Consider the following 18,666-nt stretch of genomic DNA (forward strand, 5'->3'; position numbering starts at 1 on the left):
GTGGGGGGGTGGGGGGGTGCAGCTCCTTCACCCTGTGCACTCCTCTGTTACTTGCTGGTCCTCCTCTCCCTGAGCTGGCTGAGCCAAGGGGCCAGGCCTCACTGACCGGGGTTACTGGAACCTGGGGCAGTGCCTTCTGTGTGAGGTCCTCTCTCGGGGAATCCCCCACATTTGCGGGTCTTTTAGGGTCCCCCACTCACTCCCCCTGCCATGCAGGCACAGCCTCTTCCTGGGGGGCAGAGATGGCTGTGCTGGCCCCAGGGATGCGCTAAGCAGCCAAAGCCCTCCAAACTCACCTGCCCGTCCCCCAAGGACTATGCTGACTGGAGACACGCCCGTCCCTCTTGTGGCCAGCCCCTCTGCAGCCTGGTGGAGCTGCGGGTGCTTCTCAGGGCAGCTTAAAACCACAGGAAATGCCATTACTAGGTTAATGTCATGACAGACTGAAATGGCACTTCCTCATGAACACACGCAGCCAGAGTCCCTGGCGATGGTGGAGACGCTGTCCTCATCTCCAGGAGGCCGGACCGTGTCTGTGCCGGCCGTCAGTGTCATGGGCAGTAATACCCACGGGGTTTGTTTCCCACATTCGCAGCTGCTGGGGTTCAGTGGACGGTCCATGGAAGGCAGGTGCATTGCTTTCCTCCTCTGATCCCCCCAGAGCCCCGGCATTCTGCCCACAGACCCCCCCAAGGCTAAGAGCCCACAGTCCTACCACGTGTCACTCGTCCTGCCCAGCTCTGGGACATCAGTCAGCTTAGACAGCAAGTGGCCTAGACGGGGGTATTTAGGACGAGCAATAATAATCCAGAGGCATCTGCTCTTCTGGGTGTGTTTGCATGCACTTCACAGCTCATGGCAGCTTCTTTACAGATGACATAATGGGGCTTCGCGGTGAGTAATTTGTCTGGGGACACAGGGCCACCAAGAGAGCCCACGTCTGTGCTCAGCTCCTGGCACCCCCGTCTGGTCTGTGCCACGTGAGAGAACGGGCAGAGCCTGCTCCTGCGGCCCCTTGGCTCCACTGCAGATGGCAGAGCTCCTTCTGTTCCTCCCTGAGGAGCCCCCTCCCCCTGGGGACCTCCCTGTGCCCCCGGTTCTCTGTCCCCAAAGGAGGTCCCTCCTCCCCTGCCTTGTCCTGGGAACTCCAGCTGCTTTGACGATCTGTCCTGACTTTTCCTGAGCTCCCGTCAACGTTCATCCTGTTCCCTCAGAAAAAAACAGGTTTATGAAGTTCAAACTCAACAAGTTTATTTTGAGGGCACGTGCATGATAAAGTGATGAGAGGAAACACGTTTCAGGCAAGAGGGAAGCCCAGGGACACGCCCAGCCGTCCTCCCCTCTGTCACCTGGGCCTTCTGGGGGCCACGCGGCCTGCCCGAGCCGGGCCTCGCTGGACCTGCCGCGCCCGGGTCCCGAACCCCAGGCTCTGCAGGGTCTCTGCCGCGTGCTTCCGGCATGGGGACACGCACAGGATCACCAGTAACTTCGCGTCGCCTCCTGTTAAAGAGGAAGTACAACACGCAGATGGGAGAATTCCAGGGGAAAATATGGCATCTCAAACAGCGTGGAGCCCCAGGCAGGAGCGCCGGCCTGGCCCCCAGGGTACCCCCAGCTCCCCGCCAGCACCGGGAGCACCACAGCCTCCCTCCGAGGCCCCTGGGAGGTTAGGAGACAGTGACCTGGGGAGGGGGAGGAGCAGGGGAGGGCGACGCAGGCGGCCTGGGGACCCTGTGCTCCCCCAGCCTGGCAGGACCTGGGAGAAACACAGGGCTTCTCCCCCAGGGGACCGACTGGCCTCTTCCTCTGCTTTTAAGGCCCAACAGTGAGGCTGCGCCTCCGCCTCCGCATAAGGAAGGAAAACCAAAGAGGAAGAGGAGGAGAAGAAAGGGGAGCCGAGGAGGGGAGAAGGAGAAAGGAGAGCACAGCCCTGAGAGGTAAGCGCAGAGGGCTCCTGCGATGCCCTGGCCTGGTCCATCCTTTAGCCACCCTCCCACCACCCCTCTCCCTCCCTCCTTTGTTAGGTAAGCAGCCCCAGGCTGAGAGACCCTGTGGATCAGGGCAGCAGGGGGCCTCTGACAGGCAGAAGGCACAAAATGTGAAACCGGGAACAACTCCTTTCTCATCCTTTGCAGAAGGTCTGTTTGCAGTGAAAGAGAGAGACCCCGAGATGAGAGACACAGAGCCCAGAACATTCTGCTGTGGTTATCCCAGATGAGGGGCAGCTCGGCCAGTGCACGCTAGCCCCACCCCGTGTGTTTCCCGTGGTGGGGAGGAGCCCACCAGCCTCCTAGGACCCAAGACTCCCAAGGAAGGAAAAGCCACTTGACTGGTGGGCATATTGGGTAGGAGACCCTGGGCACGCCCACCCTGCCCGCCCTCGGGGGGGCTCCCTGATCTGCTGGTTCTGGAGCCCCCGGGCGCACAGGTGGCCTGAGCTGGCCCAGGGCCGCCTTGGGGAAAGTCTGACTGCAAAGCTCAGCATCAGGAACCCGCCTGCCAGGTGGAGCCGCCTCGGGCGGACCAGCGCTCTTCTGTCCGCCTTCCTCTCATTGGCTCAGAACTTGGGAGTTCAAGAGTTTCAGAGTGAGAGGAAAGGGGTGACACTATTGTACCCCCTCAAACCCCAACCCATAGCCTGATGAGTCCGCCTCTCTGCAGGCTGCCTGTGCCCCTGAGGGCCACCTGGGTTTCTGGCACCTGCAACCAGCATGTGGCACAACCATGTGGATACAGTGTGAGGGCCCAGCCACTGCAAATGTCCACACGAGCTCAGCGGAGTCCCCACAACTTACGGCCACTGCGTCCAACAGGATGAGAGAGAGGGCATAGAATCCACCCTGTGAGGGACTTGGGACCGAACTGGAGGGGCTGTCATGCGCCTAGTAAACAAGCCAACCCCAGTGTGGGACAACACAGGAGAACGGGGAAGTGTGCAGGTGCTAATGACAGTGCTAGAAATATCAAGGAAGGGACAATGGTGACCCAGCGAGCCAGGAAGCCCCCAGAGGAGGTGTGGCCAGGAGGAGCGAGCTCCCCCCAGAGCAGGGGGACAGCAGTTTCTCCTTCTGGGGGCACCGAATTACCGAGAACATCCTGGAGTAAGTGGGTGAGCTTGCTGTTCCGGTACGGGACGTGGCCTCTGTGCTCCGACAGGGCCCCCAGGACGTCAGCCAGGGCCGCCAGGCTCCGGTTGATAAACGATGTCTCCCTCAGGGCTGCTCCTGTCACTCCAGACACGCCTGGGAAAGTGCCAAGACCCAGCCACACGGGGTTAGGATTTGCACCAAATTCTTGGGCGACTTCCAGAAATGAAGCAGACACGTGGAACCGACTTCTCCGGGCAAGCGCGCTCTGCATGGCTGAGCTTGTGAGACCCTCTATCACATTCCCATCCTTCTTGGACCACCCACGGGGCCAGGCCACGGACAAGGAAGTTCTTGCTGGGGGCTGAGGCTCCTCTTGGCGCAGAGCGAGAAGAGCGTGTTGGGGTTGACATGTATGGGGGCAGTGGTGAGACAGCAGCCCGTAAAGAAGTGACACGGATTTAAAGACCATCTGTGGGAATAGGCCATGCTGAGGACTTCCCCCAGTGGCCTGCTCACAGTGGGCTCCGTCAGGACCCCACTTCCCCAGTTCATCCTGGGGAAAGGCCTCACGCCCTGGGCCCCAGCCGTGGCTCACCGGCACACTCGCTGCCCGCCAGGTCCACCAGCTGCAGCTTGGCGAGCACCTGCTCCATGTGTCCAGCGGGGCCCTCAGGCACGGCCCCCGGGGACCAGGATGAGGCTTGGTGGGCAGCGCTGTGCCTTCTCCCCGTGGCCGGCTGCCGGGGCGAGGGGCAGTCAGGCTCCTTGAGCAGTGACACATCTGACTGCCGGTCGGCTGCAAGGAGAGTGACAAGTGGGAGAAGGACACTCCATGAAGCGCCCCAGAGCGCCCCTTGGTGCTGAGCAACTTCCAACATGACCCCAAAGGATGCTCCCCACACAGCGGGAGAACCGGCTGGTTCGTGACATGCTCTCAAGTACGGACAGGAAAAGGGCCAGAGAACAGTGATGGTTTCTCTGGGCAAAATGTGAAAGAGGAGGAAGAAGAAAGCATTTTTCACTGTTGAAAGTTCAACTAATGACTGATTGGGCCCAAGGAAATCGAATGAGGTTTCTTGGAAAGGTTGGTAATGACAGTAATGAAAATCCCAGGCGGGAACATCGACCAGCCCTTAAATTCTACAGCTTCTGTCTGATGCCCCTCCACAGGAATCCTGACAAGTGCTCTTCATTTCCATGTATGTGTCGGTCTCGTCGTGGGTTATTCCTAAACAGGACTCCGAGAAAGATTTTTTTAAAAACCTAAAGAGTGTATACTCACTGTGGAAAATATAGAAAATGCACATAAGTAAAATTTTAAAAAGAACATAAAAACAGCTCTGGTCCCCACCACCTGTAAGAGGCTGGCCTTGTCATCTGTGGATACTGGCTTTGCGGCCTGAACAGTCTGGGCTGCCTAAATGGGACATGCCCTGCGGGTTGGTCCCGGGACTGGTTAGGGTGAGTTCTGGGCTGGCGAGGTGGTTAGTAACCCGTGTGTGGCCTCTTCCTCGCTCCTCCCTTGCCTGGGACACATTGGAGGCCACACGCTTCAAGTGGCCTCGTGACCAGATGGGTCAGGAGCATCCAACCCATGCTGGCCTGTGACCTGAGTGAGAAATGACTTTCTAGTGTGAACCCATTAAGATCTGGGCTTCTTTGTTACTGCAGTAGGAAGCTGGGGCCCTGGACGAGCCGTCCTCCAAGCGTGGGCTCTGGCACCGTGCACTTGCAGACACGCAGATCCTCGGGCCCCATCCCGGCCCTACAGTTCCCATTGCGGGGGTGGCATCTGTGTTTCCACAGGCCCTACAGGTGATCCTACGTATGCTGCCCCGGACTTTACTGACTAAGGAGGACAAACAGACCCTCGGAACACGTGCATGACTTTTCTTATATGGCTGGAATCCGTTTATACTGGTTTGTAACTTTCTAAACCGAAATCACATTTTTAGAGTCATTTATGATGAACGCAGCATATTCCTCGTGACAAATGTGCCCTGTTGTTTTCCTGTGTTGTGTCTTATTTGATAAAGCATTTTCCTCCCTCCCACATCCAATCTCCTCTCTTCTCTGCCTGGGAGCCCTGCAGCCTCCTGGGTTTGGGTTCTGGATCCTCCAAGGATGTGGGTGCAGTCCCCACCCTCGGGGTCTGTGCGATGCCTCGGATCCTGCAGGCACACTGCCTTTTCCTTCTGACATGGATTCTATTATATGCCACTGGCCAGGCACCAGGGGCCACTCACCGGGGCTGTCCCAGGAGGGGGCGGTGGTCAGAGTCACCGTTATTATCAGGTGAGACCTGGACGAGTCGGCGTGCACAAGGGTGGCATGCTTCGCCCTGAGCCGCAGGCGGCCATCCACGAGCATCAGGAACTCCTCTGTGCTGTGGACGGACCTGGCAGATTGTGACAGGCGTTAGAGGCACCAAGGCCCAGTGTGATGGGGGGACTGCCCCTCTGCCTGTAGGCCAACCTCTCATGCCCTTCAGCCACAGACCCCCCTTAGACAGACTAAGAGAGTAGCAAATCTTGGACAAAACAAAACATAACACATCAAACTTCTGACTTTTATGACGCCCAACTGACTCTGTATCTCTAACTGCTTTGCCGTGAAATAATCACCCCACCTTTTCAACACCGAGCATTCTCTCATTTATTTTATCCTCGAGGACGCCAACGTTTTAAAATATTTTGTCTATCAAATAGAATTTATGAGGTAAAAGTCGATTTCCCTATTTTAATTAATGAGATATGACAGCTGATCAGAACCTTTGATCTGCAGGAGATAATATTTTGATCACAGGTTATTAGGCCAAAGCTGAAAGTTTGGGTTATCTTGTGCAAACTTACGGCTTAAATGTATAATTTCCTTTAGGCTCTTTCAGAGGTTAAAAATAACTTGCAGGGGCCGGCCCGTTGGGGCAGTGGTTGAGCTCGCACCCTCCACTTTGGTGGCCTTGAGTTCGCAGGTTTGGACCCTGGGCATGGACCTACACACTGCTCATCAAGCCATGCTGTGGCTGCGTCCCACATACAAAATGGAGAAGGATTGGCACAGATGTTAGCTCAGTGATAATCTTCCTCAAGCAAAAAGGGGAAGATTGACAACAGATGTTAGCTCAGGGCCAATCTTGCTCACCAAAAAAAAAAAAGTAACTTGCAGACCTTGTCTTAGCAACTTTGAGATCCTAGGCAGCCCCATCCTGACGTTCTCCTCTCTGTGGGGTCAGGTCACATGGATCCCCACTGTGAGCAAGCCTGACACACAGGCGTGCATTTAAGACACACATGACTGTGAGGAGAAGGTTTATTCATATAAGGAGCTTTTCTCTTTTACAAGATGCTTCATTGTTGGGTTCTACAAAATATCGATATTTACACGTGGAACTCGAAGATGTCAATACTTCCCTGAGCGACCCTGGCAAGTTACTTACTTCTCCAAGCCTGTTCCCTCGCCTGCAAGATGGGGATAAAACCTGCCCCACAACTCTCAGTGAAGATATTTTAAAAGATTAATTCATTCATATGTTTAATTGTGATGGATAAAAGGTGATTCCTAAAGCAAAGTGAAAATCGTGCAACGCATTCTAAGCACTAGACAACACAAGAAGCCATTTCATGGATAAAAGCGTCGAATTGGCCGACCCCGCTGGTCCTTCTGAGCCCTCGAGAGGGTCCGCACGGCTCACAGAAGCCCAGCACCTGCTGGTGGGGCACACGGAGCACTCACTCGTAGGTCAGCGAAGGGATCTCCTTCTTTCCCGCCTTCGTTGTCAGCACCTCACGCTTGACCCCAGATGTCACCGCACAACTGTCTTTGGCCAGAAGGTCGAAAATGTCGTTATTATAAACTTCCACTACGGACACTACAACCTTCGGGCTCCTTGATGGATTTTCTGAAATGAGCCTGGGGGAGGGGGAGGGACAAGCGGCAAAAGCATCAGAGGAACTTAGGTAACCCCTTAAAGAAAGCGGTGAAAGAATGACTTTCAGCCTGGGATGGTCACAGTCCTAGAAAACGCTCAGCGGAGCTCATGGGCCATGAGCGCAGGGCAGCATCTTGCCAACATCAAGATGGCTCATGTCCCACATACAAAATAGAAGAAGATTGGCACAGATGTTAGCTCAGGGCCAATCTTCCTCACCAAAAAAATAAAAATAAATAAATTGTACATAAATAACTATCTTGGGAACACACTTATTTTATCTGAGTTATATCCAAATCAACTATTTCAGTCTTCGGTACCCTTGGGATTGTAAACACACGAGGTAAAGAAGCATGAAGGACGCAGAGCCTTGATTCAGAAGTTCCCATGCCCTAGTTTTGTTGCTACACGGAAGCCCAAAGCAAGCTGCAGAGACATGAGGACGTTCAGCACTTCCCAGTAATGCCGTTTGTTTATTTTCATATTTATTCTGTTTCAAGGAAGATTGGGTCCCGAGTTCTCTACTCGGTTCCACTCGTAGAGTGCCTTCGAACCAAGCCCTGCCTGTGACCCCCGGAAAGCCTACCCAGGCTCTTAGAAAAGCAGCTACGCATCTTCTTTTGTTTCATCTTTTAAAGTGCTACGTGCTGACTGTAGCCAAGTTTAAAAATAAAGATAGTTACACACTTAGAGAAAAACCCCATAATCCACTCCAAGGAGGAAGGGAGCAGTAAGGCGGGGTTCGCGGCCTCCCTTCCCTCCCCGCCCGCCCCCGCTCCGTCCCTTTGACGAAACTCCCCACACAACCTGGTCACCAATGATCACAGACCCAACGAGCCTTCGTTTTGTCTTCTGGACTTTTTGCGTCTCTCACCTCGCACGGGACGACCAATCTGATTTTGACCGTGTGCTTTTCCTGCCCATGAAGATATTCCGAGAGCTGGGCCGCACGTCCAGCCCGGGAGCATGCTGTTCGTGCTTAAGGGGAAACACAGCCTGGCTGTGCCCTATTCAAGCATGGCCAGAGCGAGCTTTCTATCCAGGTCGCCAAGAGAGCGCCGAATAAAATCGTCAATTAACGTTTCCTAGTGACAAACAATTGAGAAAAGTAAAAAGACCAAAAGGAAAGAAAAATAAGTTAAATTGTCTGGTAGAAATAATTGTTGGCAAAGAGCTCAGATTTGGATTCTCCTGAGCCTTGTGGTTTGCTGAGCATATCTAAGAGGCAGCATCTGGAAAGCAGAAAACCAGGGGGGATAATTTAGAGATTTAAGTCCTCTCCCCTCCACACATCAGAGAAAAAGGCGCCTCGCACACGCAGACCTGACCTCGGCCTTGGCTCCGTCCCCTTGTAGGACGGGTCGTATCTCTGAGTGTCACAAAACCCGAGTTAGAAATTTCTCATTCTCGCAACACCAGGGAGCTAATTTGAAAGATTTAAGTACTTGGTTCATGAATGCACTGACTCATTTGTCCCACAGTGTTTACTCAGTCGTTGGCTGGATTCTGCAAACAGTGTTGAAAACTGGGCTTCAGGCTGCCTCGAAGAAGCAAAGGGTTCGGTGGAGAAGACACACACGTGAACAAACAATTCTGATGTCGTGTGACACGTTTTCTCTAAGAAGATGCACGGGCTCCCATGAGATGAGCAAGGATGCGCGCTGAGCCCAGAGGCACCGCAGGAGGGGGCGGTGGGCAAACACCCCGCAGGGCCCTCCCCGAGTGCCCCCTCCAGTCCCCTCGGCCACTTTCTGTCCTGTCCATCTATTCCCGACGTGTCCTCCTGTGTCTCCGTTCTAGGCTTTGAGGGCAGAAAATTACCACCTGGCATTTTTGTATTCCTTGTGCCTTCGACGGTGCCTGGCAGGTAGAAAAACCTCGTCAATTCTGTCGATAAGAACGACAGCTGAGATCAGTCGAGAAGGAAGTGGTGTCAGCAACCAGGTTCAGAAGGCGGGAGGAGAGGATGTCCGGCAGAGAGCATCCCCAGAGGGCATTTTCTTGTATTTAAAATGGCAGGGGGACGCCGTCCTTTGGTAAGCTCAGCAATGTAAGAGTGACATTTCTCAGGTAAAAGGTCCACGTTCACCCACTCGGACGTCAGTGATCGAGGTCGTCCCGGTTCTCTATTTGGTGCAGTCGGACTGTTTGCATTTTGCGTTAGGGACACCCAAACTCACCCGCAACGTGGCTGAAGGCGGTCCTTTCCCGACCTTGTCCACTTGTGATTGGAAAACGAAGAGGCAGAAAATACTCCGTGTTTGGACTATTATTCTCCTTGCAAACGCTGACAGCGGGGCGCAGGGAGGCCAGCCTCGCCCGTGGCCACTAGGTCAGAGGGCAGAGATTCAAACCTCTTTCTGGAGGATGTGAATGCGCTGAACCATGTGCTCTGCAGGACACCTGGAACCATTTAAGTTATAATTTCACACCCAAGACTCACAACATTAAACACCCACTTTAGGGGGCCGGCCCGGTGGCACAGCAGTTAAGTTTGCACATTCTGCTTCGGCAGCCCAGGGTTCACTGGTTCGGATCCCAGGTGCAGACATGGCACTGCTCAACAAGCCATGCTGTGGCAGGTGTCCCACATATAAAGTAGAGGAAGATGAGCACAGATGTGAGCTCAGGGCCAGTCTTCCTCAGCAAAAAAAAAAAGAGAAGGATTGGCAGCGGATGTTAGTTCAGGGCTAATCTTCCCCCCCAAACAAAAAAAAACCCCACTTTAGAAACAAGGTAACTCAAGCACTTGTCAGTGATGCGATTTCACTCTTGGTGAAGCTGTTTATTCCATTTCTAGATAGTTCTGAGAGTCCAAATGCTTTCCTAACTGATCTTCTTCTCTGGAATTTTTAAGCAGCTACAGTTCTCCCCTGAGTCACGCGGGTTTCTGGTCCTTTACGGTCTGTTTGCCGTCCTCACGGATCCGCTCCAGAACCAAACCGAAACAGGGCCCGTTAAATGAACCACACCCGCTTCAAGCTAACAGTCCGTCACACCCCGCCCACCAATCAAGACTCTGCCTGACTCCTGGGGTCCCCATCACATGACAAGGAGAAAGCAGTTGTGTGAAATGCAGTGAAGGATTCTCTGAACTCCCCACTATTGTCAAGCGTTTCTCTTTCTTTCTTTCTTTTTTTTTTTTTGGTGAGGAAGATTGGCCATGAGCTAAAATCTGTTGCCAATCTTCCTCTTTTTTTTCCTCTCCAAAGCCCCAGGACATAGCTAGTTGTAAGTCCTTCTAGTTCTTCTATGTGGGATGCCACCATAGCATGGCATGGTGTCTGGGTCCACACCCAGGATCTGAACCAGCAAACCCCAGGCCCAAAGCGGAGTGCACAAACTTAACCACTGGGCCACGGGGCCAGCACCTCTCCAGCGTTTCTGACTTGAGTTCTTGGCCTTTGTATCGCCCCAACTCCCTGTTTCTCCGCCTTGGAAGCTTGGTTAGCAGGAAGAAGAGTTACTGGCCGATGGTTTAATGATTTGTGGCGTCCATACGGCTTCCCTCCACTGATTCGGGCTGCTGTGGGAGTTATTAGCCCAGATCGTGCACGGGGCGGGCACTTTCAAAATGCTGAGTCAGTGAGAAAGTGAAGACGACTTGATGAGAGATCCGGAAGGCTCGGTGAGCACCGGACGAGGCTAGAATGGCAGCTTCTCCCCGCCCGGAACCCCTGCAAGAGCCTCTCACCGGCTCCCGGAAATTCCCGGTGTCCCTCTTTCCAAGTGACGCCCAGGAAAGCTACACGCTGCTGTGGTTCTGCCGTATTCTAACGTGGCCGTCGCTTCGCTTCCAGCCGACGTGGCTGCTGTCCGGCAAGGACTCCCTCGGGAGGGAACAGACGAGGCTCCTGGGCGGCACCAGCCGGGCTCCGCTGAGAACTTCTGTGACTCCCCTTTAACTCTCAGGCTCTGGAACTGAACCGACACTGGACGTAGTGCAGGGTCCCCAGAACGAGGTCTTTGCGACCTGAACTGAGACCCTCTCCATGTGAGCTGAGTTGGCTGCGCTACCATACACATAAGTCCCACCCACTCCCCGGCGCGCCCCGCTGAACTCAGACGTGGCCACCGGCCTTCTTGGGCCAATGAAACGAGGGCAGGGCCGATGTGTCCCCGCCAGGCAGAGTCACCAGGGCTGGCCTCCGTCCCCAACCACATCCCCCGTCTCCAACAACGCACAAGCACACGCTCTGAGCGGCCACCATGAGCAGGGCCCCTCGCTGGCCTCGTGGCCACCGGGATTTTCAGAATGGTTGTTACTGCGGCACAACCTCCCCACTCTTGACAGGTGTGATCTCCTAGGATATGGTCTGATTCTGAAAATCACAAAAGAACTCCAGAAAACTGGGGAACACTTTGCCAAGTTCTTTTCTGGCATAGCCAGCAGAAGTCCATTCATAAATACACCTGCTCACGCGCACTGACATTTAAAGAATATTGGTTTGGAGAGGCAGTGAAACATCAGGCTGCTGTGGGAGCTCTTATGTCTCTGTCTGGCCTGGATTTTAAGACGTGGAAGGACTACACAAGGAAATATAGAGACAAAAATGGAATTTCAGGGGGTTAGGAGCACAGGAGGTCAGCTGGCCCCACTGCATTCTGCTGCTGGGAGGCCTCTTCTCTCAAGGAGCTGACGCTTTCCTCGGGAATGTGCGACGTGCGGCCGCAGAGGAAGAGGAAGCCCGCGGCTCTTACAAGGCCGTGCGCAAAAAGCGACAATGAATTTCTTGCAAAGTGGCTCTCCAAAGGCAGGGAAGGTCAATGACCAAGCCAACAGGGTGGAATGTCAGGACCACGCACTATTCTGGGAGTCCTTGCTAACTAGGGCTGCTGAGGGCAACTTGTCACTACTTTTTTTCTAGGAGTAACCGTATTGGTGAAATCGTGACCATATTGGTGAAATCATGACTGTGTCACAGGGTCTCGTCTGGGACGTGTTGATGGAACGGGAAACACTTCCACACATCCAATTCGCTGCAACTCCTGAGAAGAGAACCAGAAGCATCTACTCCTCCTGTGGCAGCAGAGGGCAAGGAAAAACAACAGGGGTTTCCCCTCTGCCTGCTTCCCATTCTAGAACAGAAGGACCCCATCCTCCGCCCTCCCTTGACCAGGGGAATTGTCCAACTAGGGATCTCTCTCAAGAAGCTTTGCCTTGACCAGAGAGTTTCAATGTAAGCGAATCAAAAGAATTTCTAGCATTTGTGGTGAGAATGCCCAGAGTGTGTAGACACTCGGTAGTTTTGAAGGAGTTCTAAGAGGATTAGGTGTGACCCTCGGCGAACAGGAACCTTCCTTCACGTCGGTTCATTCCTGCCCACCGCCCACACCCCCTGCATGGCGGCCCTGGCCCTCCAGTACCTGAAGAGCTCTTCGGCAGCTCTGGGAATGATTCCCAAGTCACCCTGAGATTCCACCGGCAGGACAGGCTCCTTTCTGGAATGCGGGCCCATCATGGTGTAGCTCTTCCCACTTCCTGTCTGTCCGTAAGCCATGATGCAAACATTGTACCTAAAATTCAAGAAGGATCTTAGTACAGCAGCACAACAGGCATTGGGGCTACTGCCGTGACTGGATTCCGAGAAGAAATGTCACTCGGATGAGAAGTTTCAATGAACTGCACCGTGTTGTCCTCTGTCACTCCATTCCTTATGCATCAGGCTTTCGTATAACTACACCCGATTTTTGCATTTTCCCTCCCTGTTGCTATGTGGTTGCCCAATGGTGGAGTCAATCATCTTCCCATTTACCCACACACCATGCACCTCATCGACCCTGTTTCTCCCTGGCGCTTCGATGTTTCCTCCTGGGAGACCATGGCGGGTCCCCTGTGCCATCACTCACCGTCTTCATGAGGATTCCAACCTGAGCAAGGCCCTCCTGAATTTCATTCGCTCTAATTTTCAGCACAGCATGGGAGTGGCCTCATGTAACTCATTTTCGTAAAACCAGGCTTGCTGTAACGTGCATGAAATGATACGAGAGTTTGCATATTTTCTTTTATGTTCTCAAAACATTTTTCCCCATTACATATGTGACTGCTAGCACTGCTGATGACAATTATTCTTAGGATTGTAATGTATTCCTGTGCTTTGTTATTCCAAGGGACCTGGGGTTTTCACACTCGTAGTCAACCGGAATGAGCGATGTCCTCTCGGTGACAGGTGGCCGGGCTCCCTGAAATCCTACATCTGGGGATTACTTTGCTGCATCTTATTTCACAGGAGACAAGGACTCTTGATGGATGCTTAAATTTTCTTCCAGTTTTGTTATTTAGCCCAAAAATGCCAATGGGTAGATGGCAAACATTGGAAAGATTATTTGAAATAAGTTTACGATACAAATGTACATTCTTGGCCGTGAAGGTGTGGGCGAGCCTGGCCCACATGTGGCTGCACCTTAAGCCCTGGCCGCCATGAGCGTCGCCTGTCCAAGTGCAGGTCCCACCCTCGGGGACTGACTGTTTAACCCAGTGTACCCCCGTGGGTCACACAAACGAAGACTGTCACTTTGACAAAATGACTTTGAAGAGTGTTCTGATGGATTGGCACCTTGCTCAGTGACACATAAGCCTTACAGATGCAGGGGACCTGGCTTTCCAAGGTTAACCGTTCCACTCAACCAAAAATGATGAAGGAAACCATATGTTCAGGCAAAAACTGACCAAGGACCTCTACGCTATCATTCTGTATTTTCTTCCAGAACTGAAAATTCTCGAGGTCTTTATAACAAACCCCCACTGCATTCCACATCTCTTACACCTTCCTTCAGAGACGCATATGTATTTCTGGAGGTGGGGGGTGGGGCGGGGGAGGTATCTTTGCAACAGATAAATGAGCCCTTAAAGGGATCTTGCAAACCATTTAGGAATGTAGAGAGAAAAGCTCAGGAGTCAAAATAAGGCCATCTGTTTCATATTTATACGGGAAAGGCAACTCTGGCCAAGATCATTTAACCACTATGCCTTTTTTGTTTCTGGAATCTGCTTACTTAAAAGATGCCTACTGAAAAAAAGAAAAAAAAAAAAGAAAGGAGCCTCTCCTATCATTTTCAGTGGAAGAACTTTTTTCGGATGGATGTAAAAATTCCAGGACTCCAGAAGAAGAGTTGAAGCAGAAACTTCCTCAGGGCAGGACGGTGGGCCGTGGCGGTGGGTGCGGCTGGAGCCCCGTGGGCTCCCCATGCTGACGTGAGCCATCACGCCATGTGCCTTGCGGGCACCTCGTGATGTCCTTTAGACGCCGCAGGGCTGTGGTTCGGAAGCAACACTGTAATTACAGTTTCCATTTGGGGGGAGCTGGCGGTGCAGGAGCCCTTGCCGGGCAAACGCCATATGTCTTCATCAGGATGCTTAACGTCGCCTCTCCGCCAAACTGAGATTCTTCTAAAGACCCCGAAGGAGAGAGTCTTGGTTTATTGTGACAATTTAGTCTACAACCTGGTTCGATTCATTGCTAAAGAAGTGATCTCTTTTCTAAGTTCTGACCCACTGCCTCTGAAGTCAGCAGTGGTCTTCTCCACAAGCAGGAGGCTCCTTCCCCAAGGGGTCAACCCCTCGATCCAATGCTAACATTCTTGACAGGCTTGCAAAGATTCTGGAATGCAACAAGAATCCCAGAGAGAAGAAAAGCAGCTGCCAACACCGTCTTAAACGCCCGTGCACGTGCGACTGAAAGATCTTTTGGAACCCAAGTCATCTGTGCTCATCGAACGATTATTCCCGAGATCACATTCACACCTTTCCCTGGGGCGCAGAAATGTCCTCCATCAATGGATACGGAACCAACGCTGGGGTCTGGGTTTGGTCTACAGCCACACAAGATGCTCAGAGGCCGTGATGGGATATTCTGATTCTGTAGCATGAGTGAAATTGACTTACGTTTACACGCAACTGTGATAATGCACCTTACAGACAATTTAACTCACCCATCCAAGAGAGACGTGAGTAGCGGACACACCTCTTCAAATACCACCCTTTGAGATTCTGCTGGACCATAAACTCTGGAGGCAAAGTGAAAAACGATGCGTTATTAGAAGAGAAAGAGAGCCACTCGGGATCCAAATACAGAAATCTGGAAGCAACAATATCCTCATACGCTTCCCCGGTAAACCCCCCCCAGCGCAGTCAAGCTGCATATGTTTTTAACAATGAAAGATTAATTTGATGACTTTTCAAGCTAACAGAAGTTAAGGAAGAGTGAAGAATTATTTCCTCTGTTATCAAAAGGCAACAAGCATAAGCAAAGTTATAAATGCTTGCGAAGCAGAAAGAAGCAGCAAGAAAAGAAACAAAGAAAGGACACCATATACTTATCCTGTAACTAAATTACTCTACCTGGGTGGGTCCCACGACAATGATGTAAAAATCATACTCTGGAAATAGTTGATATATAACACTTAATTTTTAGGTTCAAGTTCTTAAAAATACTGTTTTGCCAGGCTCCCAGGTTAGTTCCGTAGAACGTTAACACACACAATGGGACGGGACTGTATGCTCTGAGAGGGGACCTGTGGTGGCTCTCTGTTCGTGAGCTTGGACAAATAAAGCTAACTGGGAAGTGACTCCCAAAAACGCAGTTTACTGCACAGTTTGAAACATGACCGGAAGGCAGTGAAGAGCCGAAGGAGCGCCAGATTACCAAATACACACGAGTGGTTAGTTATATTTGAACCCAATGTGCTTTGATTTTAAGGTTAGTTTCCTGAAATGCAGGTTTTTATTTAGCTGGAACCAAATTCTCCTCTTCTCTCATTTTCAAAATGTGTCGTAACGCCCAGTTGATCCGTCATGTCTAGAAGCAGGATTCCATTTAAAGTTCAGGGGCATTCCTTATAAAACATTGCTTTTTATGTATAACTAGGAGGGCATTTCGAGGAAGTGGGAGGATGCTGAGCTCTTAAATGTATTTTTTAAGCTTTTCATCAAAAACATCACCAAAATACAAAAGTAGGAAGAATAGTGAATGAGCCCAATATGTGCATGGTCCAGCTCCCACACTTACCCATGGCCACCCCACTTCACTTAAAGCCTCCCCTGCCCCTTGCCCCCCCGAGCCTTTGGAAGCTGACCTCACGTCCACCTCATCTGTAAATGTTTCGGTTTGTATCTCTAAAGGATGATGCCTCTTTCAAAAATCCTAACAATGTTTCTATTATCACACTTTTAAAAATTAACAGTAATTCCTGAACATCATCCAAAAAAGGGCAATGTTCCGGGGCTGGCCCAGTGGTGTAGAGGTTAAGTTTGCAAGCTCTGCTTCGGCGGCCCCGGGGGTTTGCAGGTTCGGATCCTGGGTGCAGACCTACCCATGCTGTGACAGCGTCCCACATACAGAATAGAGGAAGATTTGGCACGGATGTTAGCTCAGGGCCAATCTTCCTCACACACACAAAAGGGGCAATGTTCACATTTACCCACTTCTCTAATAAGTTTATCTTTCCCATCAGTGTTTAAAAAATCATGACTCAAACAAGGCATATACACTGCGGCTGGCTACACGGCATCAAGGTCTTTAATCTACAGCAGGGCTGCCAAACCTTCTCTGGATAGTAAATATTTTAGGCTTCGTGAACATCTGACTGGATAAAGGGACACTGGAGTCCTTCCCACCAACACGAGGCAAAGGTCCTGCTCCCCACACTATACTCAACATCATATTGAGTCATTATAGCTAATGCGGTGGACAGAGGGAAGCAACTGGTGACATAAAGAATCTCAAAGGAGGAGGTTTAACTAATTCTGCTCAGAGGTAATAACGGTCGTATGCGTGAGCGGTCCAAAATCAGAGGAAGAAAAAACTACTCAATTAAAAGAGAATTTAGTAAAGTAGCAGGTCCTAAAATTCATGTACAAAAGTCAATCGCATTCACACATACAAACAAAATGAGTTAGAACATATAATGGGAGGACAATCCTATCAAAGACAGGAAAAAAGAAAATAAAAAACCCAGGCATAAACTTAATAAGAAATGTCGAAATCCTGTGGGAAGAAAATCCTGACACATTCCTGCAAGACACATTATGGAACTCAAATAAACGAAAAGATATACCATGTCTTGGCTAGGACGACTCAACCCCAGGAGGATGCTAGTTTGTCCAAAGTTAGCTTATCACCTTTCCTGAATCTATCCCCCCAAAGTACCAAATATCCCATTAGGTTTTTTCTGGAGCTCGACAATTTGATTATAAAATTTATTTGACAAAACAAAAGAGCGAGAATAGAAAGAAGACCCTGGGAAAGAAATAGTGATGGCGACGGGGTCTGCCTCAGACATTAAACGTGCTATAAGGACACCACACTTGAGTCAGCTTGGTCTGGGCACATGAGTAAATAAGCAGACGGACCAGAGAAAATCCAGAAATAGAGGTAATTACACATGGTGATGTGCTCTATGCGCATGGGGGCATCTCAGATTAATGGAGAAAAGATGTGTTTAAGAAGTGGTGTCCAGGGAACTGGAGAGACATAAGGAAAAAGATGAAACTGGCTCCATTCCTTATACTAGGGTACATTCCAAAGGGACCGTGAGTTTCATTTAAAAAACCGAACCATGCAATTACGGGAACTCATGGGTACATTCCTCAATAACCTGGTGGCCTTTGTGAATATGATGACGTTAAGGGAGAGGGGAACTTCTGCATGGCTGAAAGATATCAGAAGCAAAGGAAAAAATACAAATGACAATCTGGGAAAAATAGTTGTGACTTAAATCACAGACAGAAGCTTGCTCTCCCTAATGCATAAAGCGCTCCTAAAAGCAGAGAAGGAAAAGGCCACATTCGTTATCTTTCCTTATCTTTTTTATATATTCCCTATATTTCTCCTTCTATTAAAAATCCTTTCTCTATTTTTATAGAAAAATAAGGGGGTTGGCCCGGTGGCCAAGTGGTTAAAGCTGCATGCACTCTGCATCTATGGCCTGGGTTTGTGGGTTCATATCCTGGGCACAGATGTACTCCACTCATCAGCTGTGCTGTGGAGGCATCCCACATATGAAGTGGCGGAGGACTGGCACAGATGTTAGCTCAGGGCTAATCTTCCTCAAGCAAAAAAAAGAAAAAAAAAGAGGAAGAACAGCAACAGATGCTAGCTCAGGGCAAATCTTCCTCACCAAAAAAGAAAAAAAAGAAAAATAGCTAGAGATGTGAAGAGTTCACAGAAGAAGAGAAACGCAAATGACTCTAAACCACAGGCAAAGAAGCTACGGAGACACCGTCTGTCTCTGCAGACAGGCCTAACACACTCTCTTGGAAGGCTGGGGAAGCAGGGTCCTGACAGCTTGGTTAACGGGGTGGAGAAAAGCAGGTAGGCTGCTGGCATGAGGCAACTTCGCTCCCACAGCCCCACTGCCCTCCACAATCCCACTGACGGCCACCCTGAGGGGTTTCGGGGTTTTGAACGGTTCGTTCTCATTTTTTTCTCTATACCTCTGACCATTTTGTGCCCCCACCTGGAATGTCCTTTTTCTTCTCTACCTGGTGACCTCCTGGTTAACTGAACCATCAAGATGCAGTTCAAGGCCCGCCCCTCAGGGTCCTCTGCATTCTGCATCTTGTACTCCAGGAGGCTCCCCCGTCTGCATCTGCTGTGCGTGGTCCCCATGCTCCATCTCTGCCCGTGGAAGCAGCCTTAGCCTTACCTA

General features: G+C 51.1%; 1 protein-coding gene across 2 annotated transcripts in view; it reads right to left on the reverse strand.

Moving 5' to 3' along the window:
* Positions 1-1,294: 1,294 nt before the first annotated feature.
* KIF25 (kinesin family member 25) overlaps positions 1,295-18,666 on the reverse strand; it is a 53,508-nt gene continuing 36,136 nt past the window's right edge. For both annotated transcript variants that reach the window (XM_046669051.1, XM_046669052.1), the window contains 7 exons: positions 14,950-15,024; positions 12,385-12,534; positions 6,822-6,998; positions 5,336-5,487; positions 3,685-3,885; positions 3,087-3,242; positions 1,295-1,500 (listed from right to left, as the gene is read on the reverse strand). In XM_046669051.1, the coding sequence (XP_046525007.1) occupies positions 1,346-1,500; positions 3,087-3,242; positions 3,685-3,885; positions 5,336-5,487; positions 6,822-6,998; positions 12,385-12,534; positions 14,950-15,024 (1,066 nt within the window). In that variant the 3' untranslated portion in view covers positions 1,295-1,345. The remainder of the gene's footprint in view (positions 1,501-3,086; positions 3,243-3,684; positions 3,886-5,335; positions 5,488-6,821; positions 6,999-12,384; positions 12,535-14,949; positions 15,025-18,666) is intronic.

The sequence above is a fragment of the Equus quagga genome, chromosome 8, assembly GCF_021613505.1.
Source record: "Equus quagga isolate Etosha38 chromosome 8, UCLA_HA_Equagga_1.0, whole genome shotgun sequence".
Lineage (NCBI taxonomy): Eukaryota > Metazoa > Chordata > Mammalia > Perissodactyla > Equidae > Equus > Equus quagga.